Source organism: Plecotus auritus (assembly GCF_963455305.1).
Source record: "Plecotus auritus genome assembly, chromosome: 2".
NCBI classification, from domain to species: Eukaryota; Metazoa; Chordata; class Mammalia; order Chiroptera; family Vespertilionidae; genus Plecotus; species Plecotus auritus.
Genome location: NC_137771.1, coordinates 33,841,153 through 33,855,283, shown reverse-complemented (window position 1 = coordinate 33,855,283; position 14,131 = coordinate 33,841,153). Strand labels below are relative to the sequence as shown.

At 53.0% G+C, this 14,131-nt stretch overlaps 1 protein-coding gene across 4 annotated transcripts in view; it reads right to left on the bottom strand.

Annotated features, from left to right (window-relative positions):
- SLC1A7 (solute carrier family 1 member 7) overlaps window positions 1-14,131 on the bottom strand; it is a gene marked incomplete at both ends in the record, with an annotated part of 44,102 nt that overhangs the window by 7,570 nt on the left and 22,401 nt on the right. For 2 of the 4 annotated variants that reach the window (XM_080655648.1, XM_080655647.1), the window contains 3 exons: window positions 2,132-2,354; window positions 4,171-4,213; window positions 12,134-12,349. In XM_080655648.1, the coding sequence (XP_080511774.1) occupies window positions 2,132-2,354; window positions 4,171-4,213; window positions 12,134-12,349 (482 nt within the window). Of the gene's footprint in view, window positions 1-2,131; window positions 2,355-4,170; window positions 4,214-6,951; window positions 6,998-12,133; window positions 12,350-14,131 lie in introns of those variants that run through there. The other 2 variants (XM_080655649.1, XM_080655650.1) reach the window with 2 other exon arrangements.

The following is a 14,131-nucleotide window of genomic DNA, read 5'->3' as shown; positions in this document are numbered from 1 at the left end:
CAACCAGAAGGGTGGGGAGGCTGTTTACCTGAAAAGGAAACTGTGTGGAGAAGTCAGGAAAGCAGCAGAGAACTTCCCAGGCCCTTGGCTGGGGTGATGGGGAAAGTTGATGCCAATTTTAGAATAAGACTCATAATGACCCCTGGCATACCCTGGAAGGACAAGCTAGATTGTTCTGGATGGGTTAGGAGGTGTCACCCAAAAGGAAAAGGTGTGTGTGGTGGGGGGTGGGTTGGGTCACTGTAGGCAGACACATCCCTGAGTTTGTGGGATCTGAAGCTTACAGTTTGGGACCCTCCTTAAGAAAAAGAATATATATATATATTCACACTAGAGGCCCGGTGCACGAAATTTGTGCACGGGGGGGGGGGTGTCCCTCAGCCCAGCCTGCACCCTCTCCAATGTGGAACCCCTTGAGGGATGTCCAACTGCCCGTTTAGGCCCGATCCCAGTAGGATCGGGCCTAAATGGGCAGTCGGACATCCCTCTCCAATCCAGGACTGCTGGCTCCCAACTGCTTGCCTGCCTGCCTTCCTGATTGCTCCTAACTGCTTCTGCCTGCCAGCCTGATCACCCCTTAACCACTCCCCTGCCAGCCTGATTGATGCCTAACTGCTCCCCTGCAGGCCTGGTCCCCCCCAACTGCCCTCCCCTGCAAGCCTGGTCCTCCCCAACTGCACTCCCCTGCAGGCCTGGTTCCTCCCAACTGCCCTCCCCTGCTGGCCTGATTGCCCACAACTGCCCTCCCTTGCAGGCCTGGTCCCTCCCAACTGCCCTCCCCTGCTGGCCATCTTGTGGCAGCCATCTTGTGTCTACATGGGGACAGCCATCTTTGACCACATGGGGGCAGCCATCTTGTGTGTTGGAGTGATGGTCAATTTGCATATTACTCTTTTATTAGATAGGTTAGAGGCCTGCTGCACAGTTGGGGGCCGGCTGGTTTGCCCTGAAGGGTGTCCCTGATCAGGGTGGGGGTTCCCTTGGGGTGTGGGGCGGCCTGGGCGAGGGGCCTGTGGTGGTTTGCAGGCTGGCCATGCCCCCCAGCGACCCCAGTGGAGGCCCTGGTATCTGGGATTTATTTATCTTCTATAATTGAAACTTTGTAGCCTTGCGTGGAGGCCAAGGCAGGCCAGGGCTGCAGGAGCTTGGCTTCCTCCATCACCGGGGCCAACTCAAGCCTCCTGCTCTCTCCAGCTCCGTGGCTGCCACCATTTTTTGTTGGGATTTATTTATCTTCTATAATTGAAACTTTGTAGCCTTGAGCGGAGGCCTGGGCCTGCCAGGGTGTGCGGAAAGCCTTGGCTTCCTCCATTGCCGGGGAAACCCAAGCCTCCTGCTCGCTCTGTGGCCACAGCCATCTTGGTTGGGTTAATTTGCATACTCGCTCCTGATTGGCTGGTGGGCGTGGCTTGTGGGTGTAGCGGAGTGATGGTTAATGTGCATATTACTCTTTTATTAGATAGGATATATATATATATATATATATATATATATATATATATATATATATATAAAAGGTACAGGCCTCAGAAGGGGCCTGTGCAAGTTAAGCTTCACCAGCTTCAAGAGAAGTAGCCTGTGGTTGGGGCCTTGGAGACGCAGAGAAGAGTAGCAAAGGGGAGGGTGTGGTCAGGGAGGCCAACTGTGGGCCCAAGAAAAGGCACAGACATGTCTCAGGGGGGAGGCCGCCTGTGAGAAGCCCCTGAGGTTGGGGATGGGAGGAGGAATAAGGGCTTTAAATGCACAGTGATGGCTGAGAGTTTTTAGACTTTTCCTGTTTTTTTATTGTAACTGCCTCCTCACCTTCCCAGTATTCGCAGACCTCAGTAAAAAGTTCAGGAACAGGAGGGGCCAGAGGCATGGTCTTCTTTGAGGGATGGCCCACACCCCTGGAGGCAAACTAGTACCAGATAGAGAATTCCTCCTGAGGAACACTGGCTCCAACTGGGGGAGGACTGGAGCCACTCCGCTGGATGGGAAAGGAAGGAACCGCCTGGAGGATGGGAGGTTCTAGGTTACTCAGGTTGCTGGATGCAGCAGGGTAGGTGCAGGGAGGGGTAGGTGCAGGGAGGGGTAGGTGCGAGGAGGACCTGGTTCCCTGGCACTGCTGGGTGGGGTGGGCAGCACATACCCATGGTGGCAGAGAACATGACGATGCCCAGCACATTCATGCCATCGCTGGTGCCAGGCTCTGACTTGTAGATGACCTCGGGTGGTGGGGTCAGGTCCAGAGCAAAGTGCTGAATGTGGGAGCCATTCTCTTCCTGGACCTCATAGATGAGGATCCGCTGAGAAGGGGCCTCCTCCGATGCCGCTTTGGGGGACTTGACCACGGGCGTGGTCTTGGTGCGGTACTGGTGGGCGACACCCCAACCAGGAAGGAGTCAGGGCCAATGTTGTTATTAATATCAACAACAACAACAATAATAATATCTTGGAAGTGCATTTGTATCCACTCATGAACTATTTGATAGACAATAACCCTGTGAGGTAGGCAGGACAGGGATTATTATCAATATTTTACCAAAAAGAAAATTGATCCCTTCATTCATCTACACCAGGGGTCCTCAAACTTTTTAAACAGGGGGCCAGTTCACTGTCCCTCAGACCGTTGGAGGGCTGGACTATAGTTTAAAAAAAAAACTATGAACAAATTCCTATGCGCACTGCGGGCCCAGGACGAGTCGGCTGCTAAGCAGGACAGGCAGCGGCACCCGGCGGGCCGGATAAATGTCCTCGGCGGGCCGCATGTGGCCCGCGGGCCGTAGTTTGAGGACCCCTGATACACACTAACCAGCCACACCTCTATTCATCCCTTCTTCCCTCTTCTTCCTTCTAAGCATCGTTACACCCTTCTGGGTCCCTCTCTAACTGTCTGTCTATCTCTTTCTTTACCCACTCAGGTAATTCTTCATTCACCCATCTACCCTTCCAGCCAACCTTCATCCATTCACCTAGCAGCCAGCCAGCTGTACCTTCCACTGATGGAAACCTGGACCTTCTCTAGGCAAGCCTCATTTTATTGAACCTTGCTTTACTGAGCTTCACATGTTTTGTTACAAATTGAAAGCAAGACAGGTTACTTGTTTTATTACAATACTTGTTTTATTGTGGTGCTCTGGAACCTAACCTGCAGTAGCTCCAAGGTATGCCTGTGTTTGAAAAGCTCAGCTTGCCCCGAGCCTTCTTGACCAGATGAGGTCCCAGCTGGGAAGAACTGAGCCACTGAACTGCCTACCTTTTCCCCCAGGGAATTCGGGGCGAAAAGCAAGATGCACACTGTATGTGCACTGTGATCCTAATTTTATTTTTTAAAAATATATTTATTTAGAGAAAAAAAGACTAGAAGCATACTAACTACTTCCACTATTGCTAGGTGCTGGAACTAGAGATGATTTTTTATTTTGTGTTTTATATTTTTATTTTTTTTATTTTTGGGTTTTTCTTTCTTTTTTAAAAAAATATATTTTATTCATTTTTTTACAGAGAGGAAGGGAGAGGGATAGAGAGTTAGAAACATTGATGAGAGAGAAACATCGATCAGCTGCCTCCTACACACCCCCTACTGGGGATGTGCCCACAACCAAGGTACATGCCCTTGACCGGAATCGAACCTGGGACCCTTCAGTCTGCAGGCCGATGCTGTATCCACTGAGCCAACCCGGTTAGGGCTGTTTTATATTTTTTAGTATTAGGGAACATTACTACTGTTCTTATTGGGTGTTGGGGGGGGTGTGGTTATTTTAAAAAGAAAGAGAAAACAGGCTTAGAAGCCAACTGGCCTAGGTTTACCTACTAGGCTACCCTTCACTAGTGGTATAACCTTGGGCAAACCCTTTAACCCTCTGAGCCTCTGCTTCCTCATCCAGAGCAGGGTGAACCCTCCCTGAGGGCAGGCTCTTCTGAGGACCCAGGGAGGACAGTGTAAGCCTGCTGTAAACCCAGCGGAGCAGCACTCTGTAAAGCGGGCCTCCACCCTCACAGGTTTCTTCATGCAAAGCTGGAACCCAGAGCAGGGGTATGGCTTCAGGAGGCTCTAAGGTTCTAGGCTCGCCCTCCTCCCCTCTAGCATCCTGCCCCCAGCAGATGGGGAGACTTGCTGGTAAACTACCCAGTGGGGCCCAGACTGGCCCTGCCTGCCATCCCTTCGTCCCCTGGGGACCCACTCACCTGTTTGAATGTGGCTTCTACCAGGTTGGCCGGGAACATGTTCCTGGGAAGAGAGTCAGGGATTGAAGAATTCCAGAGCCTGGGACAGGAAGGCCTTTGGGATCATCTGAGCGTCTCCCTCATAGTCAAGGCCCCCATGACCCAGCCCCACCTCCCCGGCAGGCTCACCTCCTCCCACACCGGCCACCCCCAGGACTCAGCTCCAATGCAACTGCATCCTCTAAACGCGCCGCATCCTTTTCAGCTCCAGTCCTCTCTTCACACTGTTCCTTCTGCCTGAAACGCCCTTCCTGCTTCTCTAACTCCGGAGGCCAAGCCTCCGACTGCTCCAGGGTGACTCTGCGGCCCCTCCCCTGAGTCACCTGCTCTCCAGCACACAGCGCGGCACTGGCTCCCCCCAGACTGGCTTCCTTGAAGGTGGCCCTTGCTCGTTCATATCTTATCTGTGGTGCTCAACCCAGGACCTGGCACATAAGTGGGATCATTATTCTTACTAATATTATTTTCATAAAGCCAGAGGAGGAGAGAGTCTTGTCCTACCAGATATGATAACATACTATAAAGACATAACTCAAAATATTGAGAAACTGACACAGCGGTCAATAGAAAAATCGATGTAGCGGAACCTGTAGCTGGAAGCAGACCCTGGGCCATCTAAGCATTTTATAGTTGACAAAAGTTGCTTCACAAATCAGGGAAGAAAGGAATTCATTATAGAGAGCTGTACAGACACCCAACTATTCAGAAAAATAAAAATTCGATTCTGATTTACACTTTGTAGATGGTTTAAAGAAATCAATTAAAAAAACGCAACCATATCTCAGGATATGGAAGGACTCCATAAAAACAAAATGAGCAATAAAAATTAACAGATGGTACTACATTAAAATTAAGAATGTCATAAGTACAATACGGTATTCTTGAATGGGGTCCTGGGACAGAAGGAAAGGGCATTAGTGAAAAGACCGGTCAGGTCCAAATAAGGTCTGTGATTCAGCTACTAGTTGAACTGATTTAATTCCAGTCGTGACGAATGCGCCAGTGATGTGAGTGGCTCACGTCAGGGGAAGCTGGGTGAAGGGCACATGAAGCAAACGACAAACGGGGGGAACCGTGTGACAAAGCGTGATCGTCCGACATCTGTAAAGACTTTTTACAAGTCCCGTCAGTCCTTGTCTCTGAGCTCACTGTCTCCTCTCCCCAGAACGCCGGCTCCCTGCAGGGCAGAGGTCGGTGTCTTGTTCATCACAGTGTCCCCAGATCCTGGGATTCTGCCCGGCAGTGACCCGCACTCAGTAAATATTTGCTGCTGCATAAATAAATGGGCCACAAAAACATTAATCGGCAATTCACTTCGCCAAAGAAGAAACACAAGCAGCTTCAAAAGCTTTTTAACAATGTTCCGCTTCATCAATAAATTAAAGCTGGTAAAGAGTTTTCAAAATGACAATGAACAAGGCTGAGAGGTGTGGTGACATGGGCGCCACCCAGGGTTCTGGCAGCAACCTTGCTGTGAAGCAATTAGCAATCCATACCCAGGGGCTTTACAGCATTACATCTTTGTCTTGATAAGCTGCTTCCGGGATCTGTTCTAAACCAGAGATCTAACAAGGATCCTTGTTCATGTGCCTGCCCTTCCTGGAACTGGCCGGTGCCTCAGACTCACACCCCCACTCACACAGCCTCCTCCACCTGGGTCGTCCCTCCCACTCAATCTTCTTTTCCTTTTTTTTAAATATATTTTTTATTGATTCCAGAGAGGAAGAGAGAGGGAGAGAGAGATAGAAACATCAATGATGAGAGAGGCTCATGGATTGGCTGCCTCTTGCATGTCCCCAACTGAGGATCAAGCCCTGCAATCCCCATTCAATCTTCTCAGCAAATCTCTACTCTTCCAAGACTCAGCTTACACGTAAATGGAGTCATAGATGTAAATGCGAGTGTGATTATTTCTTAACGTTACACCCCAGCAGCCACTGCTGGAAAGCAGAAACTATCATTTTTTGTTTCCTCTGCTCCTGAAACACAGGTTCCGTGTGAGCACATGGCCAGAGGAAAAGGGCTTAGAATGAGCTGCAGAGGCAGAAAACTGAGAGAGGATGGATGGTCGTGGCTCTTCCCTCTGATTTCAGCTTCGTCACAAGGGAGACAAGAGGCAGAGTCAGGAACTGAGCTCTCAGAAGCTCGAGGGAAGCTTTTTTCCAATGAGTGATAAGCAGATTTCTGCCACCAGAATCGTAGCTGCCTACAAGGGCTTTTGACAGCAAGCAGACCCGAGCACATGCCGGGCACACAGCCTGCCCGAGCGCCACGGTCCACCAGCCCTGGGTGCTCGCCACCAGATGGAGGATGCCCACGCTGTACTGACCGCTAATAGTCTGAGAGGCTCTCCCGGGTCCAGCTCCAGGAGGCTCCAGTGACTTCTGAGGTGGTTTTCTCAGGTAGCTTAGAGGGAAGGCTGCTTCAGCCTGTGTAGAAACTAAGAACATCCGAAAGATCATAAGAAACCTAATGAAACATACCTAGCATGTACGTTTCTTAACAACTTCCTCTAAAATGAGAATCTTTAGCATGTGTGCTGTGGCAGGGATGGCTAGTTGCCTAACCAGTCTCCACCTCTCTCCTTGCTTACTAACAGAAGCCCTGGGATGTTGTGGGGACCAACGGGGCCCTGCCATCCAACCCTGTTTCCCAGCCTCTCTTGCTAAAGGCGTAACCAATGAGATGTAAGTGGGAGTCACTGGGAGGTGTTTTCTGGAAAACTCTTGAAAAGGTGCCCACTCAGCCAGGACCTTTGGGTCCCTTCCTCCAACTTTCTTCTCTCTGCCTGGGACATGGACATAACAGCCGGAGCTTCAGCAACCTTCTTGGACCATGAGACACACTGAGGATATAAGGCAAATGCTAAGCACGGCAAAGCACACAGGTGAAGGGAACACCTCATGAGCGTGAGCTGCCCATCTCTGGACTGCTTATTCGGGAGAAAGTGCAAGCCTTTACCTTACTCAAGCCTCTGCTGCTTTAAGCGTTTCTTAACTAGCAGCCAAAAGCAGTTCTTGACTAATGCATATGTTCATACTGATTGTCAATGAACATATCCTGCAGATTTTAATAAAGAATTTACTTTTGATGATTAAATGGGAAAATGTACGACCTTTGTTTTGCTTTTGAACACCCATGGGAGCCTTCCTGTCTGTCCCAGGAGGCGTGCTCCTGGAGGCAGTTCCATAAAATGCAGACATAACGGGCCTGGGAGGCATCCATGGCCGTGGCCATCGAGTACACGCATACTCTCTCGTGGGCCATCGAGTACACACATACTCTCTCGTGGGCCTGCCTGCACATCTCTTGGGGCAAGTTCACCTCTTGGCTCCTCTCCTCATGTACTGTTTAGAACAGGGGTGGGCAAACTTTTTGACTCGAGGGCCACAATGGGTTCTTAAACTGGACCGGAGGGCCGGAACAAAAGCATGGATGGAGTGTTTGTGTGAACTAATATAAATTCAAAGTAAAGGAGCGGAGGGGAGAGCAATGCCCAAGGCTGGTTTAGAAGTTCCCACTGTGTCAGTTTCAAGCTCACCCTAACCTCATGTCCCCAACCCAGCCCGGACAGTGGGAATTGTTCCTTTCCAAGCACAGCTCCTGGGAGCTCCATCCAATCCCTGAGAGGGTAACGGGGAGACACAAATAGAGCCAAATCATTACTTAATCTCTCTGGTGTTTTAATAAGATGGGGCGGGGGGGAGATGCTCTGATTAGTGCACTGCTTGGGCTCCCTCTGGGAGGCTGCCCTGTGAGCAGCGTCAGTCTCCGGAGCCCTGGGAAATGAATGCATGTCTTGGCGACTCACCCAGGGACACAGCCTGTTGTGTTCCTCTGGAATCATCTTTGAGAGACAGACACATACCTTCCCACCCCTGAGGTGTGCCCTGCCCCCACATCTTCTGGACTTTTCATTTGTCACACCTGCCCCAGTTCCCAGGTCCCTGCCCTGGTCATCGTGTTCTTGTTCAGTTTTCCACACACGGTGGGCGTCTGCTCTGGGCCAGCGCGAGAGCGAGGGGGCCCCTGTTAATCCCCCCACCCCCTCGCTGGCGTCCTCACAGCACACATAGCCTCTCCGGACGTCGGGGCTAGAAAGGGTCTCAGAGAGCGGCTGTCTAGTGCGCTCTTCCTGTCTGTCTGTCCTGAGATGGTGATGGCCTGATGCAGGGACTTGTAATTGCCTCACCCCACCCCCAGCTCTCAGAACAGTGTCTTTCCCAGAGCAGGTACTTAATATAGATGGGCTGAATGGAACGGAATTGACTGCACCCCCTCCCAGGGCATCCCCATGCAGTCAGCCACTTCCTGTCCACTCCACCCTGCTCCAATCCGTCCTTCCCAAACTTTCCATCTTCTTGTTTCTAAAGCATAACAGCCGACCCCTCAGCCTAGAGTCAAGGTCTCCAAGGTGGGGCTGCACTGTCCTCCCAACCTCAGCCCCCAGGACCCGCCTCCAGAGGCCTCTGCTCATGCTCTGCAGCCTCCTCAGGGGACCGGAGGCCTTTGTGTCCCTAACCACAGAACTAGAAGGGATCTGGAAAACCACCGGGGGAACTGAGGCCCAGAGAGTGGGCCTAGTCTGCCCAGGCCACACAGTGACCCACTCGCAGAGCATCTCCAAGGCTCTGGCTGCTGGTCCGGGGAAGCGTGCACCTCCCCCTGCAGCCTCATTCTCTGACTAAGAAACGGTGACAGCCTCCCAGCTTTGCAGAACCACTTGCCTGGGGGTTGAGAGCGACTGGGGGGAAAGCCTCAAACCAGAGGATCAATTTTCACCACGTGAAAAGGAACCGAAAGCAGGAGCTGCTCCTGGACCATTTGACCCTGACACATGCCAATCCAGAGCCTCAGGCCCTGAGCAGGGGAGGCAGCGGTGGGTGGGTGGGGGCTCCCCGAGCATCAACAACTTCTCCCACCATGAGGGAAGGCTTTTGAACCACAGAATCCAAGAAATGATGAATCAGTGTCACCAGATCTTAGACATAACGGATCTTAGAATTGAAACTTCTCAAAATTCCTCTTTCCTTGGCTCCCAGGACATCTGCTGTCCTGGTTCTCTTCTTGGCCTGGGCTTGCTCCTGCCGTCAGCAATACAGCCTCCAGTGCGGCTGAGGGCCACGGCTCACACCGGCCTCGGTGCCGTGTGCTCAGCACAGTCCCCCTGGGCCGGTCCCTCTTCTCCCGGGTTCAAACCCCAGCTCCACTGTAGACCCCACACCCGCATACGCATTCAGCAAACACTTGGCTCCTCCTCCCTGCCAGCTGCTGTTCTAGGCTCCGGGGCGCTGCAGGAAACAGGTTGTTTAAAGATCTAACCCTCCTGGAGAGTTTTTTAAATCCGGGCTGGCCTGCTGGGGGAGCATGGTTAAGTTATCTCCGCCAAGATCATCCTAGATCAGCTGCTCCCCGGTTGAGTGACCAGCTGCCTGCAGATGCACAACCTTCCAGCTGATGTTTAGACTCGAAGTTGTTTTTTTAAGCCGCTCAGTCTTGGGTTGGTTTGTTACACAGCAATTAATAACTGAGAGAGAGGATGAGGAGGGAGGGAGAAGGAAGGGGAGGGGAAGGAGAGAGAGAGAGAGAGAGAGAGAGAGAGAGAGAGAGAGAGAGAGAGAGAGAGAGGAGAAGAGAGAGAGAGAGAGAGAGAGAGAGAGAGAGAGAGAGAGAGGAGAGAGAGAGAGAGAGAGAGAGAGAGAGAGAGAGAGAGGAGAGAGAGAGAGAGAGAGAGAGAGAGAGAGAGAGAGAGAGAGGGAGAGAGAATTGTGTGCTGGGCATCTATCCCCATAGGGGAGGAGAGGAATGTCCCTTAGGATCTGAGGAGTGTCGGGCTGGTGCCTGACTCATTCCCAAAGGCCCTGGGAAAGGTCTACAGTCCAGCAAAGATATGTGTGCTTCCCATGGGCCCAATGTGGACCCTGCTGAAGGGACCCTGCCTAAGAGGATCACCCAGGGCCGTGAGGTGACCTCAAGCCTGAAGAAGGCATTGTAAGCAGCCAGATGGAGCAGGGATCACCCAAGTCAAGGGACTAACATGAGAGACACCCTCCCAGCTCTGCAATACAACTTGCCTGTTGTTTTGTGACAGAAGGGGCTCCAAAGAACCCACAAAAGCACCTCTGAAGAAATGCAACTTGGGAGTGCCTATCCCAGCTTACTCCACCACCAGTGGAGGAGGACCTTCTAGCCCCCCTCTCTCCCCTCTCCACTGCTCCAACCCCAGTGCTAGCAACAGGGGGAGAGGTGGAGCAAGAAAGAGGGAAGCCTACTATGATCTTCCAGTTCAGGTTTCCAAGTTTGAATCGGATGCAAAAGGCTAAGACAAGAATCATTTTAAATTGGATGCGTCAGGAGTTTTAATATTAGACTGGACTGGGTTTCTTATATCTGAGATTGGCAAGAAAATGAAAGGGACTAGGAGTCCACAGAGCAGGTTTGATGAGTATCCTGTTGAGCCCAATAAACGCTTCCCCAGGCTCTGTTCCGGCCCTGCTCTCCTCACCCGCACTGGGCCGACCCCCTCTGCCATCAGGGTCCACCTGACGCCTCTTCCCTGCTGGTTTCCCAGCCTCCTCCCATGAGATTCAGCTGCACTAGCCGGCCATCAGCTGTCATCCCCCCAGATGTCCTGCTCTGGCACCATCCTCTGGCTTGGTGACCACACTGCCATCCACTCGGTGCTCAGACCAGAACCTTCATCAGCACCACCACCTCCTTCACCCTCCCCTCGTCTGCCTGACTCCTGTGGATTTTACCTCCTGAGCGGCCCTTTGGTCTGCCCTCTCCTCCTGCCCCTCCCCCACAGGCCCATGGCCACCACCCTGGCCCAGTCCCTGCCTCTGTCTTCCTCTCCTGCTATGCACCCCGTCCCGCCCCTCAGTCAGGCAGCGAGCCTTTTGAATTGAATCACGCCACTCCTATGTTTAAAAACCACTTTAGGATAAAACACAATTTGGGCCTGGTTCATGGTGCTCTTCATGGTCCGGCCCCACCGACTCCTCCAGCGATTGTTGCCCCCCCCCACACCACCACTTCTCCTGAATGGGCTGTGACTTCTCCCCAGGACATTCCCTCTCAGCTCAGGACCTGTGCACAGCTGTTGCCTCCCCCGCCTCCCCTGCCCTCCCAGGCATCCTGTCCTTTACAGCAGCAGCTTTGCCTCCTCTGACCCTCTCTTCACCCCCATTGTCTGTGTCTATCCATGGGCTTTTCTCTCCTCCAGAACTAGGCCAGCTCAGAGGGCCCTGGCGCAGGGGCAGCCTTGGTGAGGGAGCCCGGGTAGAGGGCGTGGCCTGTGGGAGCCTGGGGAAGGGAGTCAGATGCGGGTATATTGTAGGGCCTACAGCACTTTTCTGGGAGGAGAACGCAGGTCCCTGAAACAAATGGTGAGCAGAGCTCCCCGTGGCTCAGGCAGGGTCAGTGCAGGGGAAAGGCACAGCCCTTGGAGTCAGACAGGCCTGGACTGAATCCTGGCTGTACAACCACCAGCTGGATGACCCTGGAAAAGTCACATCATCTCTTTGAGCCTCATTCCCTCTTCTGTACAAAGGGGACCAAATAAAAGTGTGGTGGAGGCGGGGTGGGGAGGGGCTACCATGACTGCTGGCCTTTCACCTGAGGAGCTAGGTGTGCACAAGCGAGGCCCATCAGTCTGCAAACATTCCCTGACACCTGGACTGTGCCCAGCCGTTCCCTGGGGCTGGGCTCCCAGAGGAGCAGCCCCCCTCCTGCCCTGAGGGAGCACAGGGGCTGGAGGAGCAAAGGGCAGCCTCTGTGCTGCCCCCTGGTTACCATGAGGAATTAAGAGCAGCCCTGAGCATCCGCTCCCCTGCCCTCTGGCAGATGTGGGGCTGGGCCTGTGGAGCCAGCACCCCCAGCCCGGGCATGGCATCCCCAAGCAGGGTGTTGGTGGCAAGGTTACCGGATGAGGTCCAGTAGGGCGTCGGCTGAGCTCATGATGGGCTTCCCACTCTGCTCCGTCTCTTCCTTCTGGGCCGCCCCGCCCGGGTGGATGATGGAGACCATGATGATGCCCACGATGACTGCCACGAAGGTGGTCCACAGGTAGTATGCCACAGTGAGGATGCCCAAGCGGCTGGAGGTCTTGGCATCCAGAGAGGCGAGGCCAGATATCAAGCTGGGAGGGCAATGTGGGTCAGGGTCTGTGGGTGGGGCAGGCCCTGAGCGTACCCACCCTTGCCATCCTCCTGGCTCTGCCCAGCACCCTCACGGTGCTCCATGGGACGTGCAGGCATGGGAATCCCTCCATCCCCAGCAATTCAGTTCTCCTGGCTCCTTCCAGCCTCTCCCCTGTTCTGCTCTCTCCCCCAGGTCCAGGGCCAGCAGCCAAGCCCTTTCCCACCTCTGGGCTTTTCCCTGTCTGTTTCCTTTGTTTGATGTCTCTGTTCAACCTCCTTCACTTGGCTAACTCCTACCCACTGGGTAAGATCAGGTGCAGTGTCACCTTTTTGGTCAGATCTTTTTGGACTACCTGCGTCTCCCCCAGAGTGAGGAGCCCATTGGATTCCCAGAGCTCCTGGCCCCTTTTGTCATGACCTGGTTGTCACGGTCTGTTTTCTTGTCTGTCTCCCTTCTCAGACTGAGGACATGTGAGAAGAGGGACAGATCTGACTCCTCTGTGGATCCCCTCTTGGTGCAGCCACCAAGTAGGTGGTTACCGCAGTGCTTGCTGCATAAACTAATGAATGAGTGAGTCAATGAGTGTGTTAGAGCTCTGGGCTGGGAGTTGGTGACCTGGGTCCTAGTCCTGCTCTGCCCATTAGCTATATGACCTCAGGCAAGCAAGTCACTCTCCCATCTTTGGGCCTCAGGATCTCAATCTATAATATGTGGCCATGGTTAGATTTTCCCTGAGAGGTTGCCCCCTGTGGCCATCTTGGGTTAGTGCTCAGACCCAGACTCCCCTAGTGGGAGGCTGTATTAAGGGGGCTTGTGGGTCTCTCTCCTCTTGGGTCCACCCGACCCCTGCCCACCCTGACCTGGGCTCCACCCACCAGTGCAGGTCAGCCTGGAGCTACTACTCTTCTCATGGCTGTGGGAGGGGGGAGGGAGAGTGGGAAAGGAGAGATTAGTTAAGGAAATGCTCATGCTTTGTTTTGCTGCCAAAAGGATTTTCCCCCAAAGCCCTTTCATTCTTTCAGATAAAGGAAGTATTTGTCTGGTTTTAATCATGTAAACAAGAACAGATAATCCCTCCTCTTCCATGCTCCTCTTTTCATTAGACTACGTGCAGGCAGCAACCAGCATCAGGTTTAGCACAGTTAGCGTCTCCCGACCCCAGGCTGTAACTGCTGCTTGTAAGCATCCTGCTCTTCCCTGTTCGCTGGAGCAAAGGCTCACTCTTCTGTGAAGACACCACTTAAGTGTCTCCTCCTCCAGGAAGTCTTCCCTGACTACCGGGTAGGGTGAAGCTCCCTTCTCCGGGCTCCCACAGCCCCTGTGCTGCCCTCTGTCCCAGGCCCACTTTACTAAGTTGCTGACTACTTCCTGGAAATGCCTCTAGGGCTGGGCTGAGATCTGATTCAATGCTGGGTCCATAAAGCCAGGCACAGGACCTGCCAGTACAGTGTGCCAGCCGTCTGCTGAATCAAGGAGTGGATGAATGAATGAATGAATGAATGAACGAGTCAACGTTTGCAGTGGGCTTAGGGTGGGTCTCAGACACAAATCCTGAAGGGCTTATAATGAGATTGTATGGCCAGCAGAATTGGGGGGCCACCCTACAATCATTATCCATTGGGAGAGATTATCCCCAGACCAGGGCCAGCACATCAGCCCAGGGCCAAACTGCCCCCCGACTACCACAGAATCCCCCCAGCAAGGTCCAACTGCTTCAGGCCACAGGGGAGCCGTGGTCCTGAGAGGAGGACCTGCCCCAGGCCACACACCAGAGCTCAGG